Source organism: Diabrotica virgifera, chromosome 1, assembly GCF_917563875.1.
Source record: "Diabrotica virgifera virgifera chromosome 1, PGI_DIABVI_V3a".
Lineage (NCBI taxonomy): Eukaryota > Metazoa > Arthropoda > Insecta > Coleoptera > Chrysomelidae > Diabrotica > Diabrotica virgifera.
Window position 1 is genome coordinate 103844807 of NC_065443.1, and position 26712 is coordinate 103871518.

General features: G+C 34.4%; 1 protein-coding gene across 1 annotated transcript in view; it reads left to right on the forward strand.

The window, feature by feature from the left end:
* LOC114325346 (protein jagged-1b) overlaps positions 1–26712 on the forward strand; it is a 698311-nt gene that overhangs the window by 502792 nt on the left and 168807 nt on the right. The window contains exons 3-4 of the mRNA XM_028273403.2: positions 3420–3474; positions 18597–18851. Of these exons, the coding sequence (XP_028129204.1) occupies positions 3420–3474; positions 18597–18851 (310 nt within the window). The remainder of the gene's footprint in view (positions 1–3419; positions 3475–18596; positions 18852–26712) is intronic.

The window sequence follows — 26712 nt, forward strand, 5'->3', positions numbered from 1 at the left end:
TTAAATCTTGCCATTAGGGTTGAATCAGATACCAGGAAAATTTTTAAACTGTCATTTCTTTATATAGTGACGATTTAGTGATTGGGAATATGGGAAATATGGACCTGGGACCAGCATTACATAGTAATGGGGAAATAAATGGAGATATACTGCAAAGTTCGGGATGCATGAAGTGGAGGCACGTGAGTAAGAGAAAAAAAATCAAAGAATACCTAGAGTGTGACCCTTAAGCATGTCTGTGGAGGGTGTAATTAACATCGGCAAGAAACCCAGCAATAAACTTATGGAGAAATGCAATAAGGGGTGCCAAGATCGTATTCGCGGTGTGCAAGTACTTGGAAAGGGAAACGAGAAACGAGCCTGCGCGAGTCGCGGAGAAATATTGCAACTATCTTAAATAATTCATATTGTCAATTGAAATTGTCAAATTGACGTATATTTCATACCTTCTGTCAATGAAGCAGAAAAATTACATATAGCTCCACAATATTGATATGATATGCAATTATTATATAAAGGTAAATTTAATTAATTGTATTTTGCTTGCAGTACTGCATTTTAATAACTAATTTTATTTACTACATACAATTGTTGATGTTTTCATAACATAACCTGAATCTTATTTTTTCTTCTTATTATTTTTTTTGGACTATGGCCTTGACAATTATCCAGTAACCAGGACTAATATAATTGGCCAATATAATTAAAAGTGCGAATAATAGTACAGAGCGTAGAAATAGGGGTCGCTTTGCCGAACTTGCACGGTCCCAATAGGAATAAAGACAAAGGAAATTATGGTGATGTTGACAGATAGCTATCAGTTGTAATACTTTTATCAACTAACTTAATATGTCGAGACCATTACGTTTGGTAACATAATAACCATATTTCGTCTATATATGGTTCTATTGAAAAACGGAGTTATACCAGATGTAATAGGATGTAAAGACTAGAATAATTGTAATTAAACACAGAATAATTTCAATAAATTTGACGTTTATGGCTATGGTAAGACAAACGTGATAATGACCTGTCACAAACGCATACAATGTTGCAGAACACAAATTTGCAACATTGTTATCTTAAATGTATTAATTTAATGTATTACTTCTTACGAAATTGTATTCTAAATAAGTTCAGTATGAATAAACTGGTTAATTTTATTTTATACGTATCAACTTCTAATTTATTACGCAACATTAGCAAAAACTACTCAAGTACATGAAATCTTTAGAAGTATTTTGATCAATTTGCAAAATTTTTTATGCTTCCCAACGATTAAGAAATGCGACACAAACGTCATAAGTGATATTGAGGAATAAAAATTATTAATCTTTGTTGTGATTTTGATATTATTTGATATATTTGATGTTTATTAATTAACTCATGCACACATTTATACATAATATACACTAATATTTCTACTTTCTGAAGAAGTATTTCATCCTTATTATATTTGACTTTTAAATGCATATAAATTCTACATTTTCGCTAATTGCATACAGTTCAAAAGACAGAAAACGGTTTAATCAAATCGTATTTCGTTTATGGTCATCAAAGTAGATGGCACTTTTGTAGCTATCCACTTGAAGTGGGAAATATCAAGACACATTCTTCGGCTATCTGCTTAAGAATTTGTACCAGCCCGGGCCTAACGATGCAGGGATATACTGGAACAATCTTATAAGGCCCTATTGTTAAAAATTCATTTACAGAGGGTTTGATGAATATGCTCTTGTCCTATATATTTGGTTTTTAAATGCTTTAAAGTGACGACAAATCATCATTGTTACTTCATCCTTTATTGGAGGCGTTTCATATAAGAATCAATATATATCATCAGTCCATCTAACATCATTTAAATGCGCTTACATCCAAAGATAAAATTTCAAAGAATAGCCTACAAAGATATTTGCAGTTCTAAAAATATGAAAGTGAAGCAAGTTTAACGCAGAAACCATGAAAATGAAACGTTCAGTTAAAAAAAAACAGAACCAAGTCAATTTTTTATATAAAATATGCAAATATGCAGAAATATATATCTACTTTCGTTTTGTTCTGGGTACCTCTTTATGGTAAAATTAAAAAAAAATGATTGAGAAAGAATGCTCATGAAATTAAACAGTAAGCAGGATTAAGAGATGGAAGATCTTGCGTAGACCACATATTTACACTAACACAGCTTAATGAAAAGAAAGTTGCAAGAAGCCATCTTTTATTTGTGGATCTGACAAAAGCGTATGGCACTATTCCTGTGAGAAAGCTATGGCGGTCTCTTGAACAATCTTCGTTAAAGGATGCTGCCTCTCTCCAATACTATTCAAGATCTATTTAAATGAAGCACCAAAACACTGGAGAAGATCTTGTTCAGGGATGGGGTTCCAAATTGACGACTATATAACATTGTATACTCTAACTTTGGCGCACGACCAAGTCATAGTGACATCAGGCAAGGAAGATATAGAATCAATGACGAGACGGTTACTTCAAACATATGAAGAGTGGGGCCTTTTTTAAATAGAAACAAAACACAGTACTTATGCATCAGGAATGAAGCAAAAGATCTAATGGTCAACGAACATGAAACAATCAAGAATTGTGAAGAATATTTATATATTTGGGAATAACAGTCAACAAAAGTGGGTGCACCGAAAAAGAGATAGCGCAAAGGATCATGAATGGAAAATGGGTGATTGGATGCCTAAACTCGATACTAGGCAAATAACTATCAAATCAAAAAAACATCTCATCTTGAACTACATCTTTAAAGTATAGTGCTCTATGGATGTGAAACGTGGCAACTTAATACATCCATGGAACGACGCCTACTTGCATTGGAAATAGACTTCTGGAGAAGATCAGCTAGAAAATCAAGGCTTGAAAGAATACAAAGTGACCAAATCAGACATATCATGGGACTCAAGTCAACTATCATAGATGAAATTCAAAGGAGATGGCTGATCTGGTATAGTCTTGTAGAAATAATGGATGACGCCAGGCTACCAAAACATTTTTAAAATTGATGCGAAGGGATGGAAGCAAGAGAGGAAGGCCGAAACAATCCTGACTGGGCGGCGGCGTTCAGAAGGCAATGAATGGCAGAAAGGAACCTTCACCCTGGCGAATGAAAAGACCGATGAAGCTGAAAACTAGGAACTGGAAGGCGGAGAACGCCATAAGTATCTGGATAATAAATACCTCTTCATTCCGATCGGGAGCTTTAAGTTGGTTAAAACAATGGAATGCACTTTTCATAAAATAATTTTACTATTCACTGGACTAATGTAAATACTTTATGAGAACATTACAGAATTTAGCATTCTTTTAAATATTGACAGATTTATGTGAGACCGAAATTATTTAATTAGGCCTTAAAAAGGTGTATCGTAAATGCTCAACTCTTTCTTTTTTCTTTTCAGAGGTCGTTTACACTGATTCTTCAGGCTGTGGATCATAACAATTTTTCATCACCCGGTGAGTACAAATATTTGTTTAATTATGCTTAGTTAAGCGCGTGTAACCACTCGGAAACTAAAAAAAAAAACAAGGTAAACTATACAGTACATGGTAAAAATAATGTCTGTTTTAAGAGTACTGTTAATTTTATACAATAACGAGGAGGAGGTTTACTTACACCTTATTTTTTATAAATAGGTGTAATGACTGACAAACGAGTACAAGAATTTAAATAATTTTTGTTTTATTAATTTAATAAATTTGGAATGGAATTAAAATCAAAATGAAAGTAAAATATCCTCTGATATTTGCTGTGACAGGGGGATTTGCAAATCGAGAATCAAAACTATTGTTGGCCTTTGCTGATGATCTATGATGCACTCCTCGCTCATTCTACATGAGACGTGAGAGAGGTATTTTCACAACTCGAGGAGGAGGAGTGAGGAGGTTTCACAACAGCTGGCATGGGTCTTCGAATAGATGAAAAGGACGCGAAGTACATGTTAGTAACCAAAAACCCAAGACCAACACTTAGGCAGAACTTTACTAGATAAACTTGTAAGCTTGTCTCTGACAACTCTTCTCCATGCTCTAACTCCAATAGATTTTAAAGCGTCCTCTAGCTTGTTTGATACCTAAGTTTCGTTCTTCCTCTTGCTCGTTGTCCCATCGGCCATCTTGGCTAAAAAAGTTTTCTGGCCGTTGTATTCTGTAAACGTTACGTATACATAGACATTTCGTATGTACATTTGATTTTTGTCACATCCATTACTTTTGCTACTTTGATTCTGTTACTGCTCCCTTCATTTCTGTGTCTGTCTCGCAGTGAAATCCCTAGTAGTAGGGGAGGAAAGTATGCTAAATTTGCAGTTACACTAGCGTTATGGGGACCTGTTGGGTTGTGAAAAGTAGGTCCTAAAACCAAAAAAAGTTAAGTAGAAGTTAAGTTAAGTAGTTTTGCATAAAGTGGGGGACTTTCCATTTTTTAATTTAATTTTCACTTTCCAACAATCGTTTTTTCCGATTATAGCGCATCTATCCATAATTCGAAAAAATGTCTCGAATAAAAGTTGCTTCTTTTTACGTAAAAAATCCTGCAATAAAAATTGGGGGGCTCCTATTTAAGATTTTAAAGCAACTCCCCACCCCACCTTCATGGAGGGTCGCGTTTGGTGCCATTCGATATATTTTTCAAAAATATTGAATTTTTCGATATTATGTTAATTTCGCGAAATGTCGCGGGGTTCGTATTTAAAATCTTAAATTTACCCCTCACCACTCTCCATGCGGGGTCGTGTTTAGTATCATTCGATAGATTTTTTGAAAAATATTAAACATGTATTTTTTAGTTTTTCGATCTGACGTTCATTTTGCAAAATATTTGCTTTTTTTTGTGAAACTTTGTGAAACTGTGAAACTCAAATCCACAGATTTTTTAAATATACACTGTTTTGCATGTACTTAACTTACCTTATCTTAATCTGACGATTTCGAGTTTTTCTAAGGATATATTATTTTTTGGGACCCCCTTTGTACGAACTCCCCTGTATTAATAGCCAATATATATCGTAGAGGTACATTTACAGGGTACAAGGTTTCTCCCCATGTGACAATCTGACGCGCTCGAATAACTGCAAAAACCCCCGTTTGGGCTTCCCTACCAATATGTACAAACCGGAAAAATACATGTATGCTTTCAAGTTTACAATTATCTAAATTTGTTTTTGTTTTCTTAGTTTTATGCTACATGCGAAACAAACACACTTGCAGACATTTTCTATTAGTCCATGTGGTGAGACCTCTCCCGTCTGAAAAACATTTCTAATTCGGTTTCTCTGCGGAGTCATATTCAAAAATGTCCCCTTTGAACAAATCTGAAGGGTGCCGAACGGAATTTTTGGGCAGAAATTGTTTAAACAATTTTTTTAAACAAATACATAAGATCACCTTTTATTGCTCCAAAAAATATATTTTTAGGTTTTTTGGGTCATTCTAAACAAGAAAGATATCTTCTGATTTTTCTCAAAAATTGACAGTTTTCGAGTTATAGGCGATTTAAAATCTAAAAAATGCGAAAATACGCATTTTCGAGGCTTAAAAACTCATATTTAAATTAGTATTTTTAAGGGTTCCAATAACTTGGATTAGTTTAAACATTCTTTTTCAAGATTCCGAAAAGTGATCGGGTCTGATTTCAGTTTAGACCGTAGTTTTTTAATTGTTAATTATGCGTGTCCATCCAGTTTTTTGCCGGTGCGGCACGCACCATTTTCAAAAATCTCCTATTTTCCTCCTATACCGACACGTATAATTAACAATTAAAAAACTACGGTCTAAATTGAAGTTAGACCCGATCACTCTTCGGAATCTTGAAAAGGAATGTTTAAACTTTAATCCAAGTTATTGGCACCCTTAAAAATACTAATTTAAATATGAGTTTTTAAGCCTCGAAAATGCGTATTTTGGCATTTTTTAGATATTAAATAGCCTATAACTCGAAAACTGTCAATTTTTGAGAAAAATCACAAGATACCTATCTTGTTTAGAATGACCCAAAAAACCTAAAAATATATTTTTTGAGGCAATAAAAGGCGATCTTATGTATTTGTTTAAAAAAATTGTTTAAACAATTTCTGCCCAAAAATTCCGTCCGGCACCCTTCAGATTTGTTTAAAGGGAGCATTTTTGAATATGAATCCGCAGAGAAACCGAATTAGAAATGTTTTTCAGACGGGAGCGGTCTCACCACATGGACTGTATTGGTTGACCATAAATAAAAATGTTTTTCGCTCACTATTTTGGTTTTTCTGTAAATTATTTTTAAACTTACAGTTGCCGCCAATTGATTTATCTGTTGAAGCATTTCATTTAATTCATTAGTGTTACAAACAACTTCGTTAGTGAATTTGTAATGGTTTAGGTAGCAACCATCCATGCATGTATGACATTATTTGTCTTTATAAACTTATTTTAGTTGTTTAAACACGGTTTTTAAGACTGAATTGAGCATATTCGGAAGTACAAGTTTATGGTGGTTCATGACCGTGATGTTAGTTTATATTCAAACAAACTTCCTATCTTTGATGGAGCATTGGGCGCTCTTGCGTTTCTTAGCCAAAAGTGAAAGATGTTCTCTGTTTCATCCTCATCTGTTTTGTTTCTTCGAAATTTCCTCTACAAGTAAGTATTTTCCATTCCTCTCTATTGCTCGCTTTCTGTTTGATCTCTCCTTATCTCGGACCAATTCTTTCATGATATATTGTTCTTCTCCAGCTATTATCCGGTCTTTCCCTTTTTCTGCTTCTTCCGTCTGGGTGGCATTCGAGCGCATTTCTGATTAGTGTTATTTTCTCTTTTTATTTTCCTTAGTGTGTGTCCACTCCATTTCCATTTCCTACTTTTAATCGTGACTGTTATTTTCTTTTGTTGTGTTCTTTTTCACAGTTCTGCGTTTGTTATTTTATTACGCCAGTATATTTTTAGTATTTTTATCAACGATTTATTTATAAAGGTTTGGAACTATTTGGTAGTTGTTTCTTCCTATCTCCAAAATTCTGTACCATACAATAATACACTAAGCATCAAAATTAACGCACCACCTTAAAGATGGGACATTTTTATGTCTGGTATTTTCTAAACCTCTTGTCCGATTTTAGTGATTTTTTTTAATATGTTATAGCTTTGTTCTTTAAGAATATCGATATAATAACATTGTTGCTAAACAGATAAGTGTCATTGTGTACCGGGTGTAACGATGATAGTGTGTTTTTTTTTCTCAAAGTTTGGTGCACCCTGTGGAATATTCTAGCGTATATAAAATATTGAAATTAAAACTCAACTGTAGCCTTAGGCTTTTTTAACATTTTGCTTTTTGATTCATTCGCTTATGTTGGATAATAAAAAAATTATGTGCTTTAAAACTAGCAACGTTCTTCATCAATACCGGGTGTTTCTAAATAAGTGCGACAAACTCTAAGGGGTAATTCTGCATGAAAAAATAATGACTCTTTGATTTATAAACATATGTCCTCAAATGCTTCGTTTCTGAGATACGGGATGTTGCATTTTTTATTACAAACTGACGATTTATTTATTGCTCTAAAACCGGTTGAGGTAGGCAAATTAAATTTGGTAGGTTTTGAGAGGCAGTTATTGCGCACTTTCTTCCATACAATTAAGAAATTTTTATTCACCATTGGCGTGCATAAGGGTAATATGACCGGGTAATATGACCCGTATGCACGCCAATGGTGAATATAAAATTCTTAATTGTATGTCAAAAAATGCGCAATAACTGTCTCTTAAAACCTACCAAATTTCATTTGCATATCTCAACCGGTTTTAGAGCAATGAATAAATCGTCAGTTTGTAAAAAAAAATTGAACACCCCCTATCTCGGAAACGAAGCATTTGCCGACATACGTTTATAAAGCAAAATGTCATTATTTTTTCATGCAGAATTACCCGTTAAAGTTAATCATACTTACTTAAAAACACCCTGTATTGATGAAAAACATGGCTAGTTGTTAAAGTATCTAACTTTTTTATTATCCAACATAAGCGAATGAATCAAAACTCAAAATATTAAGAAAGTCTAAGGCTACAGTCGAGTTTTAATTTCAATATTTTATATACGCCAGAATATTCCACAGAGTGTTCCAAACTTTGAGGAAAAAGCACACTATCATTGTTACACCCGGTATACGATGACACTTATCTGTTTAGCAACAATATTATTACATCGATATTCTTGAAGAATAAAGCTATAACATATTAAAAAAATCACTAAAATCGGAAAACAAGTTTATGAAATACGAGACATAAAAAATGTCCCATTTTTAAGGTGATGCGTTAATTTTGATGCTTAGTGTATTTATAATCTTAATACAGCTCTTAAATATTTTGATTTTGGTTAATTCAGATATATCGCATGTGCTCCAAAATTTCTATAAGAAATAATATATGCATGTTCAATACTATCTACCGTCTTTTTTTTCCATGATTGATCCCAAATATGCAAAGTTACCTACTTCCTCTATTTGTCTTTCATTTATTTTAATTTCTGTTTCATGGCTGTTTTTTAAGTTTCGTTTTTTCTGTATTTATCTTAAGGCTCATTACATTGGTATATAGAGAAAAAATGAAGATAATTTTGCTATCTATCTTAAAGTTATCTTCAACAAACAAGCAAGAAATGCAAAAAAATTCAAGGTCGGCCAAATATCCAGAATACACTGCTTGCTAGTAAGAAAAATGTTATTAAATATTCTTTAACAATAAAAACAACAATTGAAAAATTGACTATAGTTATAAATATAGGTATCCATTCTATTAAAATTAAAATATAACTGGTTTCTTTTTAGACGATTTAATTGTACCTCATACCTTTCCCAACATATTTTGTATTTTCATCCCACCTATCTCACTCGAAAAATCTAAATTCACATAACTTTCTACCACAATAATTGCCTAATTACCAACGCCTAACGATATGTCATCGCCGACATATCTGCTTTCATCAATTCTGTAGTACAATAAACCTGACATTTAATCAGTGTTGAACACTATGCAACCACCCACGCATCTTTCTTTGAATCTTCACAGTAAATCAAACACTCGAGCATTTAGAGTCTCAAATATAATTTACTTAAAAGTGGCAATTATGTAAGACGAACAAGACGTTTGCTACCTTAAACAAAATTGTGTTGAGAGTCACTTTGAATAGATAATTTTTAGTGTGGGTTGTAAGCTTTTTATCTCTACAGCATCCGCGTAGGCTACCAGGCACGAGGTACTTGTGTGCTTGTAATGTAGTTTCTGGTGTTAGACGAAGTACCTTATACTAATTTTATTCTTTTGATCAATTTTAAAGATCATTAAACAATTTAGAATTACTTCTAGTGGTTTTTCAAGAGATTTTTTGGTTGCCTAATGGATTTCACTTTCACAGACACTGTGGATCTTTGGAGTCATTAGTACTTAATGAAATACAACAAAGATTTTTTATCTAGCGTCATTTTCTGCTACAGGTGAAAATAAACAAATACTGTATGTATGCTCTTACTACTTTGACTTCTTAGACTCCTGTCTACCAACAACATGGCTGAAGTCAACGTTTATTGTTTTACCAAAGAAAACAAAATCCGTATCCTGCAGTGATTTCCGGACCATCAGCTTAATGAGCCATATTTTAAAATTATTTCTACAAATTATACATATAAGGATATTTTTATGTATATATACTGCGAAGAAAAAATCAGCCGTACACTGTTTGGTTTTCGGAATACAATGGGCCCGAGAGAGGCTTTCTTTAGTATACAAGTGCTATTTCAACTATGTAGAGACGTAATTTGCAATATTTATACATGCTTCATTCATTACCAGAAAGCGTTCGATACGGTAAAGCACGACAACCTGTTGGAGATATTAACCAATATTGGAATAAAAAACTAACACAGTTTATACCAGTACAAAGCGAAGTCAGACAAGGTGACTCGTTAAGCCCACTGCTCTTTAATATAATAATGGATGTAAATCAGTACGTAAAGGACATGGTTACAGACTGGGGAACAAAGAAATCCAAATATTATGTTATGCAGACGACGTCGCATTAATCGCCGAGGCTTAGACTATCTCAAAAGATTAACACACATCTTCAATACAACAGCCAAGAAATACAATATGATAATATCAGCAAAAAAAAAAAACCAAATGTATGACAACATCTAAATACCCACTACGATGTCAAATCGAAATTGATGGGAAATAATAAAGTAGGAAGCAAGGTTTAGATATCTGGGAATAGATATAACGAGTTACGGAGATGTTGAAGAGGTAGTACGACAACAAAGCTTAAAAGAAAGTAAAGTGGCGGGATCTCTTAATGACACAATCTGGAAGAACAAACACCTAAGACAACACACAAAAGCAACAATCTATAAAGCAGCAATAGACCTATGTTTATTGACATACACGGCGGAGACAAGACCTGGCACATCTAAAACGAGACGACTACTAGAAACAACAGAGATGAAAATACTTCGACGAATAGCAGGGAAAAGTATGTTGGATAGGGAGAGAAGCGAAAACATACGAAGATCATGCAATGTAGAAGACATAAATGGATGGGTGACAAAACGGAAACAGGAGTGGAACGAACACATTAGTAGAATGGCAAAGGATAGGATAGTACGAATAGCACGAGATAAGTCACCAAATGGACGAAGAAGTATTGGCAGACCAAGAAAAAGATGGTGCGATGATTTAAAAATTTTAGAAGAAGAAGGAATAAACACCTGTGATCTAATAATCATTAGCCATCTTTATTAGAATCAAACATCGTCTATCCGGGCAGAGGCAGGAGAATCCGATAATATCAAAACCAAACGTGGGGTCACAGGGATGTATACTATCACAACTGCTGTTCAACATACACTCTGAGAAATTCTTTCAAGAAGGGGTAGATGAAGTTGAAGCCGGAAGTCGAATTAACGGAGAATGTATTAATAACATTAGATACGCAGACGACACGGTGGTATTCGCTGACAGTTCTGAAGCTCTCCAGGAGTTAATGAATAATATTATAGAAGTAAGTCAGAGATATGGACTTTCACTAAACATTGAGAAAACAAAATGTATGATGATCTCTAAGAAGGAACAGCAATTTGGACGAATCAGTGTGATTGGTGAACAAATAGAAAGAGTAAAAACAGACACCTACCTAAAATTGGGACTATTTCCTAGTAATTAAATTTAGGATTAGAATCTTTTGGGCATGTAATCAGACATAAACAACATGAAAGGACTTTTCAGTCAGTGAAAGGTAGAAGGTAGAACTCTGAAGTCCACAAGGAAGATACCAAAAAGACCAATGCAAAAGACCAATATATGAATTAATAGAAATGACAAGAGACAGAAATCTAGATATATAAATGGACCATCATAAATGACACCTCGACAATGCCCATAGGATACATTGTATCCTATGAAGAAATTAATTTTTAAAATTAGTAATGGTGTCAAAACTGGTATTGAATTTGAATTACATTAAAAAGGTGTTTTTAATAATTAGGTATATTATTTTATTTCACTTAACTAAAAAGGTGGTTTTATATACATACATGCAAGTTCCCAATTAATGCTATTTCTGGGTACATACGTTTTACAATCATTCAAAGAAAACATAAATACAATGCATATTATGTCAAATTTATTTAATATATTGATATAACAATCGGAATTAATTATAAACATTCGTGTTGATCATACAAATAGCTTTATTTTGTCCTCGTTGTCAGAATCCTTCCTTTTTGTTCATGATGGGCGGTGTCTCTTGCGCAATACAAATTCAACATCGAAATAAATAATTAAATAAATAGTTTACAACTGGGCAGTGTTTTAATTGATGGTCTAACATTTCGCCTTCGGGCAACTGTCAGCTCTCTCTTTTCCTCCCGGTCTAGAAGCATTTGCCGCATTTTATCAATGATGGATGTCAGTTTCGGTTTTATACGGGATGTTTCAAATCGGAGATAGAAGGTCTTTTAACCATAAAAAAGGTGCGGACTTACGATTAAATAAAATAATGAATCAAATACACATCAAAATGCAGCAGGATATAACTATCCTACTCGAGGTTTATTAAAAGAAAATGGATCAACATTAGGTACATAACATGTTTGTACATAACAAAACCGGAAAGAGTTTGCCATTGCCAATATTTGTTCGAACAAATCACTTGTAGAAGAAGAATAAGAAGACAAAGAAGAAGAAGAAGAAGAAAAAGAAAAAAAAAAGAAAAAGAAAAAAGAAGAAGAACCAGAAGAAGATGGTGCAATTATTGTATCCCAGAGAACGGCAGTTCTCGCCAGTGGCGCACAACCTCCCTACATGCGACACTATAATACATGAAATTTTCGATTTTCTAAAACTGACTTAAAATTGGTTCAAATCCCTTCTTAAAGTTTAGGAAAAGACTCGCCCATCCATATGTCAACGTTCCATTTTGGTCCAAGGGTATGGATTTTACAGATTTAGGGTCTGGTTTTCGTTCTCGACCCAAAAACTCACAAAAATTTGAAAAGCTGAAGTCCGACCTTTGCGGCTTCTGATATTACTGATCATTATGACTCAATTTCTATTTAAAAAGGGAAAACTGTTTGTGGGCTTGTATGTATGTATGTATGTGTGTGGAAAAGTTACACCGATCTGATTTTTTTATTTTGTTTTTCGAGAGGGGATCAGGGATTGAGAACCGGTGTAGTTTATGACTTTTTACCACCCATATGCCAGCTATAGAACTGGGTAGGTACAAAACGGCATATTTTTTGGAGGTATATATCTTGAAAATTTTGGTTGTTTGACAATTACTCAAAATTTCATTCTACGAATTGCGCCAATAACTGAGCGTTTGTAGGAAGGCTCTAGACGCGTCTAACGGTGTATCCCTCATATCTGGGGAATTTTTAAGTTATAAGCTTCATAAGTATGATCAAATCTATTTCCTATGGGAAAAAACGGTGTTTCAAGCTAAGTACTTCCTGTAGTAGCTCCAGATATCATACTTGCCTTGGAGATGCATCAGATACTACTTGTCAATACGTTTCAAACTCATGTTTAGTGATCAAAATCGCTTAAGCCGTTTAGAAGTTATGGAGCTCCAAAAGTATAATCAATTTAATCGCTACATAAAACATATCGCCGAAATGTCGTATGTAGTTGTAGTGATTACGCCGCTAAATGTTATTGGACAATCCGAGTTCTTTTGCCGCCCGTCCCAATATTTTTTTCAATCTGTTTCGAATAGAAAAAAATCTAGTGTACATTCGATGAACACAAAGAATTATATTGAAAAAAAGTATTAAAAGGCTGGGTTATGAACTCGAATTGTCCTATCACAAGTTTAGTGACATAACCACTAGATCATTTGGGAGATAATGCGACCATTTATCACACTTATCGTGTAATCAAGAAATATTACAGTCAACTTCATACATTTAATTTATAAAAAACTTTGAAAAACTCTTGATACAAGAATAAAAAACTGCCAAACGCACTAAAAATGAGTGGCGCATACAATATTCCAGCTACAAAAGAGCTGATATGAATATTACGTGGCGCGAAAATTTATTTTCATTTTGATGGAAAAAAAAGTCTTGTTTTGTTTTGAAAGATTTTTCCATAATATTTGCTAAATTTGAAGTAAAACGCGCCATTCGCGTAAAGAGCTTCGAAAACTGTATCAAAGTTACTCTTTTGTGGCGCGTTTTACTTCAAATTTAGCAAATATTATGGAAAAATCTTTCAAAATAAAACTAGACTTTTATTTTCCGTGAAAATGAAAATATTTTTTTGCGCCACGTAATATTCATATTAGCTCTTTTGTATCTGGAATATTGTATGCGCCACTCATTTTTACTGCGTTTAGCAGTTTTTTTTATTCTTGTCTAGTATTAGTGTAGATATAATTTAATATTTTACGTCTTGTGTGGAATAACATGCATTTTTTTATTTAATAAATCAAATGTGAATTTTACTTGCAAGTTGATCAATAAAATTATAGGGCAACAAATTGATCATAACATTGAACGTCTAGAGACTGCTTGCGTCGCGTCGTTGAATTTATACCCATACAGTCACAACGTTAAATAAAATAAATTAAAGAGACCCGAGCTTAACTCCTCATTATTCAAATCTAACTAAACCGCGGGAGAATCACATTCATTTCTCCGACACCATTCCAACCACAATAAAATCCCTCGATAGCGTGGGCACTTCGAAATGATTCATAGGAGCTTGCATGAATGAACGCACGACTGTCCTAAGGGTGTGTTTTGTAGTCTATAGTAGGAGGTTTTATAAAACGATTGCGAGAGAGCCGACTGCCAATTATGGATGTCCCAGGGCAAGGACGAAACCCATTTCTGGCATACGCGTGCTTTTGTAGTGGTATCTTCTTTTAAGGATGTATTTTTTCATGACTGCCGAACGAAGGCGACAGTAATTGTTCTTTTAAGGGCGTTGGAATTTCATTCATAAACTCATGAATTACGCCGTGGAAGTAGCACTTCTGCCGGTGGAATTGTTTGTTTTATATCGAAATAGTTCCTAATCAAATTCTGGTTTTATTGAATATATAAAACATAGTATAATAGACGAGAAGAAGCAAGGTATATACTACAATACTATATTATAGTGTAGTTTTAGTAACAGTGATGGTAAAGAAGTAACCTTTAGTGCATATTTATTGACAGATATTTGTATGCGAATTATTTTATAAAGAAAGTACTTATCACGTTACTGTTTTTGTTGGGCTAGTCATTATCACTGAGACACAAGAGACGGAAAAAAAGCGTTATTTCTCTCCGAGGGTCAGATTTTTAGAGCGCTATTCGCTCGTCTGTTGCCTGTGGGGGTCAGCAGTTAAGAGATATTCGCGTCTGTTTTTTTCGTTTTTTCGTGGACGAACCAGAGAGAGTTGGTTTTCGTTAACATTGTTCAAAAATGTCTGTTTTCAGGTCTACGGTCTTTCTTATTAGTAGCCGGAAGTCTAAACAAGTCCATTCTTGGATGTTTCTTAGCCACATTATTAATTTGTCGCTTTCAAGACCTTAGCTGTCCTTAATCGTTCCTTCCAGCATCAACTTTAAGAAGGTATGTCGGATTTATTCGTGCCGTATCCAAGATGAATCGTTCTCGATCCGAAAAATTCTCTATCTCTGCCCATTTCCCTAAAACTTTGTCGCTTCTGCCCAGTCTTCGCAATTGTCGAAATGAGATGAGATGTTCCATCTGGGCGTGACGACGTAATCGATTATTTTTTTAAATGGGAATAGGGGTCGTGTGGTAGCTCATTTGAAAGTGTGTTAAATTCTCTATGGGAGCGTTCAAGTATTACGTAACGCGATTTTTGAAGATTTTTGACCCCCCCTTCCCCCATACGTAACGCACTCTAATGGGCATTTAACTATTGCGTAACGCAATTTTTGAAGATTTTTTTTACCCCCCCCCCCCCATCTGCGTTACATAATACTTGAACGGTCCCTATTCAGTAATATAAACATTAATGTCATATGTCATTATTTATAGAGAGTGGTCAAAAAAATAATTTTTGAATTAAATTAGTGGACGCAAAAACAAGAATTATGTAATTTATTTAACTCAAAATACATTATATTGCTGTCAGCAAATAGAAAAAAAAAATGTTTATTGGGCAAATAAGCATTGCTTTTCGCTTAAATTAAATGTTCAAACTGCCAAGAGCCAGGTGGGAGGCTGTTTGAGATTTAATTTAAGCGAAAAGATATGTTTATTTGTGAAATAAACGTTTATTTCTATTTTCTGACAGCAGTACAATGTATTTTCAGTTAAATAAATTACGTACATTTCGTCTTTTTGCGTCAACTAATTTAATTTAAAAATTATTTTCTTGGTTACCCTATATAAATAATGATAATAATGTTTATATTACTGAACAGAGAATTGAACACCCCTTCAAATGAGCTACCACACGATCCCTATTTCCATTTAAAAAATCATCAATTACGTCATCACGCTCTAATGACGCTCTGATGAAAATGGATACATTTTGTTCTTGATGTGAGTCTGTTCCCCTATCGTTCCGCCTTCCCAAAGTCTTATAACAATAAGTACCTTGAACATAATTCACTTGTATTTTTTAGAATAACAGTAATCTATTTACTTAACCGTACAAATTTATATTTTCGACTCACTTATTAAGTTTCACTTATTCGGAACGCTTCCAGAATCCAGTAAAATATTCTTGGCGGCCTTAAAACAGCTGTGGATCGAATCTTCGCGTGGTATATTCGATCAGAAGCGTAGCAAGGGATTGGCGTAACAATATACTCGACGCTTCCTTTGTAATAAACCTTGTAGATTTTCATGGAATTATTTAACTTTATTATTAGGTTGGTCTCTTGTCTTCTTCTTCTTGTAGTACCTTCTCCTATCGGATGTTGGCTACCATCACAGCAATCTTAACTTTGCTGGCTGCAGCTCTGAACTATTGTACTGAACTGCACCTGTACCGCCCCCTTAAACTTCGCAACCAGGAAATCCTCCTACGTCCCACATTTCTCTTTGCCGAGATTTTTCCTTGGATTATGAGTCTTAGCAGGGAGTCCTTTTCCCCTCTCACTATTTGGCCTAGATATTCCAGTTTTCTCGTTTGTACGGTTTTTATGATTTCGCATTCCTTCCCCATCTTCAGCAAAACCATAGGCGTAACCAAGATGATCCTAAGGGGGGGTCACAACTAGTGGAAGGTCTCTGAGGGGTATGGTGTTCAGCGTATAGAGCTCAAAGTCCATCCCAATGGGGAGAGGGGGTTATAACCCCCAAACCCCCCTGGTTACGTCTATGAGCAAAACACCTTGATTTGTTACTCTCGCTGTCCATGGTATTTTCCACATTCTCCTGTAGCACCTGGTCTCTTGTAAATGAAGATAATTGTACTAGGCTAATTTTGATTCAATAATTAATCAGTGATTCTTGAGGGTCCGTTTTCATTTTTTTTTGTTTTTTGATAAACTTTATTATTTCCACAGTCTACTTATATTGTTGTGATCTACTTTGATTAATTAATCAATTAATTATCTCATTAATCAAACAAATCAAACATAAATAAATTGTAAATCTCAGGGCTAAATTATGCTGTCAATACTTTCGTGGCTTCAAAATATTTCTCAGTGGCTTCCTAATAGGGATAGATAAAGGAGAATAAAATAATACACATATGAATTTCAATTAGAAATTATAAAAGTCGTTTATTTTATCAAACGGAAATAAATGTTTAATATTGCAAATTTTATTTATTCTTCTATCTTTATTTTGTCTAACAATTATGAAAATAGGAAGCTTATTTCTTTTTTCTCCAAATTTGTTTTTTAAATAATTAACTATGAATCTCTCTACCTCTGCTATACAGGATGTTCTACCTGTTCAAATTTTGATATAAAATTTTTTTATTTTATCAATATTATTTATTGTGTATAAAAAAATCAACTATAATGATTTATAAGTAACAAAATTGATTGAGGTTTGATGATTTTATAATAGTGAAATGTGTAGTTCAATATGCACTGTGGTACGCAAAACCATACATTCATGTCTCAACAAAAAATAAAACTGACCTTTACTGATGATTCGACAATGTCTTCACACAAAACACGTTTCCTTCTTTGCTGGTGTTGCGATCCAAAGAAACTCGTCCACGTTTTCCAATAATGTTCCTGCTCCTCTGCAAACTCGTTCTCCCTTTTCTGACTATGTCTCGTACAGTACTCGTTCCGGCTTTCTCCTGATGCAATATTCCAACTTTTTGAAACACTTAAACAACAATGCATACTTTAGACTCAAAGAGTTATATCATCTCTCGACTTGGCCTATTACTCGTTCCACTATATGATGCTTGTCACTTTTACAAAAAAACCAACCGGCGATTTACTTCTGTTGTACACTACCCTCAAAAACTGGACTCTTCCTTTTGATCCAACAAAACAGACTCACTCTCTCTCCTCATTCATTCTCATCCTTCCAAATCGTTCCCCTCCAGAATTCATTTTCCAACCAATCAAAAACAAATTTCAATCATGACGTATTTACCACAAACTCTTTCCTTTTTCTAAACATGTCTTTATGGATTTCCAAGAAAAAATAATATTCCGACTATTTTAATTCTATTTTCTACAACTAATCATATTTTTATCTATGTTTAAGAATCTTAATACACAGGTATATTTTAACTATCTACTATGTACCGTGCGGCTAATTAATTACCTACCCGCATATCTTGAAAAACTTAATGACCTATTATATTGTCCGTGATTTTGATAAACAGTTCAAAGAACACTTTCTTAAACCCTAATTGCTTACTTAAAATGCATTATTCATGGGGCTATTAAACACTTCTGCGAAAGCACTGTCTTAAAAACTAGCTATAACTATTTTTACAAAATTTGTCTTATAAAGGGTGTTCAAAATTTATATGCTCGTGGTTGAAAAATATGAAAATTTTTATTTTAATTTGACTTTTAAAAATAAATATAGTCTTTTGTTTCTCATGTCAAGTAGGAATATAACAATATATATGAGCATTAATACAGTGTTATTGTTTTCAGTTTCCAACAACATCATTGAAGAAGCCACCTACTCCGGTATTATAGACCCCAGTCCGGAATGGCATACTCTTAACCATAGAGGACCTCGTGCACGGCTGACATACAGAGTGCGCGTCATATGTGATACGCATTACTACAATTCCACGTGTACAAAATTTTGCCGACCAAGAAACGATTCTTTCGGCCATTTTATCTGTGATCAGACCGGTGAGAAGCAATGTATAGACGGGTGGAAAGGAGCGACATGCGAAACAGGTAGGAAGTTATTCGTATTTTTTACTTATAAATGTAATATTGGCTTATTTTTACTCAAAACACTCTCTCTCTTGTCGTTTCCCCATTACTGAGGATCGTGATTTCTTCCAATATTCTTAACAATTTTTTCCACTGGTCTCTATCTTCAGCTGCTCTAGGAGCTTCGCAGAATGAGTTTCCAGTTGAATTATTGGTCGGACCATCTAGTTGGTGATCATTGATCATCCTCTTGATCTTCTCTCCGGAACGTTTCCAGAAACAATTAATCCCCGAAACGTTCGTCCTATGAGCTGTCCAACGTATGCGCAGCATTCTTCTCGAGCACGACATCTCAAAGGCATCAATTTTTTGGCGCTCGCGTGCGGGAAGAGTCCAAGTCTTTTCCCCGTATACAAATATTGAGAATACAAGGGCATTCACCAGTCTCATCTTGATATTTTACTCAAAACACTATGTAGTACTTACTATCTGTACTTATCTCTCCTTTTCTTCTTCTTTCTCTTTATAAGCAATTCTGCTTGTTCTTAGCGGATTGTTAGCGCTATGGAAGGTTGTCACGCCATCTTTTGCGCGGTTGGCTGATACTTCTTCTACCGATTGGTGATTTATCTCTTGCTATGACCACACGTGTCTCCCCCATTCTGCGTATGTGGTTATATAATTCCTCTTTTTCTTCTATTTAGTGTCCATTCGTTTATACACTGTACGTTACATTTTATTCTAAATGTCTTTACTTCTCTTTTCTCACCGTGTTTCGTGTAATTCTTCTCAGTACTCTCATTTCTGCCGTTTCTAGTAGTCTTTGTGTTACGGCTGTATCGGGTCTTGTTTCTGATGCGTATGTCATTATTGATCTTAGACTGGCTTTTTAAATTCTTGACTTCATCTCATTATTAATATGTCGGTTTCGGCATAGATCATCATATAATCTCTTTGTCTTTTAGCTGGATACTTTTTAGCGTTGGCCCGTTAAATTTTAGAAATTTCGTACTATTGTATCTATGTTTGGTGCATCTTGTCTATAATATTCAAATAAGGATTTGTTTGCCTTTAAAACATGAATTTAAGTGTTACTTTCTTATATCCTTCCAACTACACTCTGTTTATTTTATATTTTTTGCTTAGCAGAATTACCTTTTATAGTTTAATTTTTAATAGTGTAGGAAACAGAGGTTGAACCTTGCAAAATGGACACAAGTCCGGTTTTATTTTTTTTCTGGCATATCAAGGGGTGCTTATTATAAGACTAACTTTTTCTGAAAAAATTTCGCACCGGAACCCCCCTTTTCACCCCTTTAAAGGGGGTAATTTATGGTTTTTGCAGAACGTAGCCCTTCCTGTACCTTTAACAAAAAATTTCTTTTATAGAAATATGAAGAGGACTATATTTTCTACGATTTGTTTCCGACAGAATCTCTCTATCATCCACCGTTTAGCAAGGGTGGCGCCCCGAAGTTGACAAGTTTTTAAAAAATATGTTTTAAAAAAAATATATTTTTCCCTAACTGTAACGGAAATTAAAAAGAAATGCTGCGGAAATTATTCACAAATAGATGATTGATTTTTTGGTGTAGGTTTCACTTCAGGGTAATTTCCCTTTTTTTAATTACAGGGTGTTACATTTTAAAAAACCCCTTTTTATACCATCTGAACCGTTTATGCTAGAGTAAAAAGACTTTCAGCGATTACCCATGTACTGGTGTTATTTACAAATTTGTATAATGCACCCCCATTTTTTCCCAGGAACCACCCAAAAAAAAAGAAGAATTAATAAATAAAGTGATTTTCTTGGAATCCTTCACACACAATGCCCTCCATTAATATGCTTCATATATCATTTTGTGCAAGTTATTATTACCCATGCATGGACACTAAAAGCGATTTCCTAGTACAACCCCTGTAGCCAAAAACAATAAATAAAATGGGGGGTTGAAATTTTTGTTTTGTTTTTTGCTTTTTGATCCATATGGGCATATGCTTCATCAATAGTGCTTTTCAAAAATATATATGGTTATTGCAACATCCCTGCGCAAACCACCCCTATCCTTGAAAATATACTGCAGAAACTACCCCTATACCTTATCCAGCATGTTTTTACGATTTTCTCATTACCTATTCATTTTTTTTAAACAAAACTTACACAAGGTTAAAGACCACTGTTTACTCTAAAAATTAGGTCCTATTCATTTTTTTCGTTTAAGCAACCGTTACGGCACAGTGGCGCCGTAAACCTCATATATGCTTTGACGGGCTCCAGTTTTTGTTTATCTTTTCGTCATATGTTTGTTTTATTGATAAAGTACTTATGTAAAATAAAACAACACAGTGTAACCTACAAAACATGACCTATGCACATTTTACATTCTTTGCTCCCCAAAGCTACAGTGGTGGCCCAAAATAAATTTTTTCATATTTTGCCACCTACACACATTTTATTGCGTTAATGCTACCTTAATAGCACAATATTCACCCCTAAGTGGTCGCTAAGCAGTGGCGGATCCAGGGAGGGGTGATGGGGGCGATCACCCCCACCCCTCTCAAACCAAGTGATATTATATTTGAAGATTATAAAAATATTCATTTATTTTTATAGAAATACTTATATTATATTAATATTATTTTTATAAGAATGACTTTTTATGCTTTAGCGACAGTGGCGGATCCAGAATCGTTAAGAGGGGAGTGCCAATTGGTTAAATCTCTATAAAAATAAATGAATATTTTTATAATTTTTGAATATAATATCACTTGGTTTGTGAGGGGGGGGAGGTGATCACCCCCATCACCCCTCCCTGGATCCGCCACTGCGTAGCGACCACCTAAGGGTAAATATTGTGCTGTTAAGGTAGCATTAATGCAATAAAATGCATGTAGGTGGCGAAAATATGCAAAAATTTATTTTGGGCCACCACTGTGGCTTTGGGGAGCAAAGAATGTAAAATGTGCATAAGTCATAATTTGTAGGCTATACTGTGTTGTTTTATTTTGCATAAGTACTTTATCAATAAAACGAACAGATGACGAAAAAAAAACAAAAACTGGAGCCCGTCAAAGCATATATGAGGTTTACGGCGCCACTGTGCCGTAACGGTTGCTTATACGAAAAAATGAATAGGACATAATTTTTAGAGTAAATAGTTGTCTTTAACCTTGTATAAGTTTTGTTTAAAAAGAATACATAGGTAATGAGAAAATCGTAAAAACATGCTCGCCAAGGGATAGGGGCAGTTTCTGCAGTATATTTTCAAGGATAGGGGTGGTTTTCGCAGAGATGTTGCAATAACCATATATATTTTTGAAAAGCACTACTGATGAAGCATATGCCCATATGTATCAAAAAGCAAAAAACAAAAAAAAAATTTCAACCCCCCATTTTATTTATTTTTTTTTTGCTACAAAGGTTGCACTAGGAAATTGCTTTTGGTGTCCATGCATGGGTAATAATAACGTGCACAAAATGATATATGAAGCATATTAATAAAGGGCATTGTGTGTGAAGGATTCCAAAAAAATCAATTTATTTATTAATTCTTCTTTTTTTTTTGGGGTGGTTCCGGGGAAAAAATGGAGGTGCATTATACAAATTTGTAAATAGCACCAGTACATGGGTAATCGCTGAAAGTCTTTTTACTCTAGCATAAACGGTTCAGATGGTATAAAAAGAGGTTTTTTAAAATGTAACACCCTGTAATTAAAAAAAGGGCAATTACCCTTAAGTGAAACCTATACCAAAAAATCAGTCATTTATTTGTGAATAATTGTCGCAGGATTTCTTCTTAATTTCCGTTACAGTTAGGGAAAAACATATATTTTTTAAAAACATCTTTTTTAAAAACTTGTCCACTTTAGGGCGCCACCCCCGCTAAACGGTGGATGATAGAGAGATGGTGTCGGAAATAAATCGTAGAAAATATAGTCCTCTTCATATTTCTATAAAAGAAATTTTTTGTAAAAGTTACAGGAAGGGCTACGTTGCGCAAAAACCACAAATTACCCCCTTTAAAGGGGTGAAAAGGGAGGTTCCGGGGCGAAATTTTTTCAGAAAAAGTTGGTCTTATAATAAGCACCCCTTGATATACCAGAAAAAAAATAAAACCGGACTTGTGTCCATTTTGCAAGGTTCAACCTTGTAGCACTTAGAAATAAGGGGGAAGATAAAAGCTTGGAAAATTTAGATACTGCTTAAATACAAAAGGGTCGAGAAAACTAGGGGATATTTCTAAAAACTACTTTGCTACGGCGGCTCGTGTTTTGGTTGGAGAGCTAAGGTTGTGAGTTCGTTAAGAAGAAGTTAGGGATTAGGGAATATTTACTACTATCAAAAATTTAAACAAGGGTACTTACAGATATCCTGGGGTGTTAAATATAAATCCTGGCTATATTTTGTTAGGGCGCCTTACCAGGAGTTTTACTTTCTATGATCATCCAACATCTTAAAATTTGACTCTAAAAAGCTTTTAAAGTTTGTGGTTAAAATTTTGCCAATAGGTTAGCGGTAAATAAACAGGACAAAATACACAGTTATGGCATTTATTGAAAAATTATTCCTTGACATAACAAAACTTTCAGATTACATAAAAGATTACCTGTAAAAAAAATACATCTACTTTTCTGAACATAGGTTATGGTGCACCAAAAGATAAACAATAATATTATTGCATTGAGGATTTGATATCTGACTTAATTATGACTTGTATAACTGACTGACTGACCTAATTATGACATATATTATAGCATTTGCATTAAAACAAAAATTTATATTCATTCAGGGAACAATGTTTACATTAAAGAATTACTGACTACTCCTCGTAGTACTTAATTATTGAAAATAACAACAACTATGTCACCTGTCAAATATCATTCCGTAAATCTTTTATTTTTAACTATTTCAAAAGGTTTCAAAAAGGATTTTAACATTAACTTACAATTATGTCTTTACAATAATATTTTAATGATGGAAGCAAAATTATTCTTTGTTCTGTTCAACAATTTACTTTTTCATCTTTGTATTTTAAGTTCCAAAAAGATTTATTTTTTTTATGTTGAAAGAAATTAACGTTATTAGTTTGAGAATTTTATAATTATTAAAAGTCACTATACCTTAAAATTCAAAACTTCACCATTGTGAAACTTGACATGACACTTGACAGCACGTACGTAGTTCATACGTCACTCGAAGGGGAAAATGTCAATGGAAAATTACTGATTGCACCATATACCATTATACCATGAAAATACCATAAAACAAAAGAAATTTGCTTATTTACCTCGGGAAATAGGTTTTCTAATCCAGGAGACGGGAGGCTTGGGTTTAATTCATCACTACGATATTAGTACTATGCCGGCTTTCATAAATACATACGCAGTATTTTTACAAAGCGTATATTACACTTTTACCATCAAAAAAGGAACTGCTACACTATCAAACTGATGGTACACCTACTTAACAAAAACACAGAAGAACTTTGATAGATCCCATTTACTTGGAAATTCTTTTTGCGTCACAAAAAAGCCGGTAACTCACTATCGATGTTTACTGATTCACTACCATTGTAAGAATGCCTGCTTTCTTCTCCGTCTCCTGCCAAAATTCCTTGATCCTGTCACTACGCAATTTCCGGCTTCCGTTCTTCAGAGCCAATTACGAGCTTCGATCTTTGTACCAAATTCAAACAAACCAATCAAATTGATTTTCAACATTTATTCTAGAAAGTTCATCAACGCATTAGAACTGTACTTTTGTCAAAACTTCTTACAAATTCTGTTTTTGCGTCTCAAATAAACAGGAATCTTGTAACACATTGAAATGTTGCGGAATACTTCGTAGATGTATACAGGTGCGGTTTTAGAAAATTCCTTGCAATCTGAATTTAAGTAAAAAACTGAATAAAAAAATTTGGACTTCTTAGAGAGGGATTGTAAAATCTATACAAATCTAAAGATCATATTTTCACTGGTTTTTTAAACGCTACACAGCCTCCTCCGAAAAGAGAAAGCTCGGATAGCTATCCAGTTTTCGATAAACCAAACAAAAATCAACCATGACTCCTTGAGTGAGGCTAAACAATCACATCAAAAATTTTTTTAGATGATGGCTAGTGGGGATTAAATTAAACAAACAAACGTTAGGGATTGGGCTAGCGTACCATCGATCGCCAGACTCTTTAAAGTCGAGTAGACTGAAATGTGTAATGACTCTAAAATGAACTGTAGGTGACAAGAGTTTCTGTGCCTTGGGAAAGAAACTAAACTTGTGCCCTGTGTGGACCTCGCTGACATCCACAGCAGTAACACAAGTGACATACCAGGGCAGACACAGCCTTGTCACCTCGTTGCCTAACCGCGAGCGGTTCTCAAAAACTAAACAAATCATTTGAGCTCTAGGCTCAGCAGATAGGCATCTGCCTAAACTCCACTAAACGCCTAGCGAGTTTCAGGGAATTTTGTTGGCAACGGTTCAGCAAAAATGAGGATTTAGAATCTCCATTCTAAATACCTCAATGAGACAACGTAATCTTAACATTTGTCTCAAGTCGAGATCGGTAACTTTATGTTAAACGTCTCACAGGGAATATACTCACTTCAACAACTAGACTAAAATAAAAGAAGACTAACAAAGGGGGATACAACAACAACAAGGGCCAAATCACAACAAATTCATACAAGGGGGTATACGACAACAACAGGGACCAAAAGACGACATACCAAAATCAAAGAGAATATCAACTTCTTATCAAGACTAAGGGAACTGAAGAACAATACAGGGGGAACATGGAATAGGGGATCAGGACTAAGGGGATGACATATTATCTCCATCAGATACAAAAGGTTTTAAGTCTTTAACATGCCATTTACCAAGATCAGAACCATTTAAATCAGAGAGACGATACACCACTGGTGACAACTTTTCACGGACTGTAGCTTCAATGTACCTCGGTGCTAGTTTAGACATAAACTTGTTAGCAGCATTAGACAGGACTTTATTCCTTTTCCATACTCTATCTCCTACTTGGAATTGGACTTCTCTTCTTCGTAAGTTGTAACTTCTAGCGTTACGTTCATATCCTTTTCGAAGATTAGCCCTGACCTTTTCGAAGACTTGACTTAATCCTTTTACTTCTGAAGCATACATATCACGGTTACCAGGAATAATTTCTAGATCTTGCTTCCGTTGATCGTTTTGATCAACACCATAGTAGTTTCCACTCAGGGGAACATGACGGCCATAATTAAGGAAAGCTGGGGTGTATCCAGTTACTTCGTGCTTTGCGGTATTAATAGCTTGTCTGATCTTTGCTAAATTCTTGTCCCAGTCTACGTGGTCTTTTATATACATACGGATTGCTGTTCCAATGGTTTTATTATTTCTCTCCACAAAATTACATTGTGGTGCATACACGGGGCTAAACCATACTTTCTGAACATTATACCTACTACAGAGATTAATTAGAAGAGGGTTGTTCAGATTTGAGGCATTATCACAAATCACATACTGGGGAACACCAAACATCAGGAAGACATTATCTTCCAAAAATTCAGTAATACTCTTAGCCGTAGCCTTCCTCAAAGGATGGACTAAGGTATATTTACTAAACCAATCAGCAACCACTAATAACCATGTATAACCTTTTTTAGAACGAACAAAGGGACCTATCAGATCAATGGCAACTATTTGCCAGGGGAATTGGGCTTCTCTCTGCTTACCCATTTTACCTAAAGGAGCATGATTTGGTGTTTTCTGAGCACCACAAACTTTACATGATCTGACAAACTTAAGCACATCACAACGCATTTTGGGCCAATAGTACCTTTCTTGAATACGGGACAAAGTTTTATAGAATCCAAAGTGAGCACACGTAGG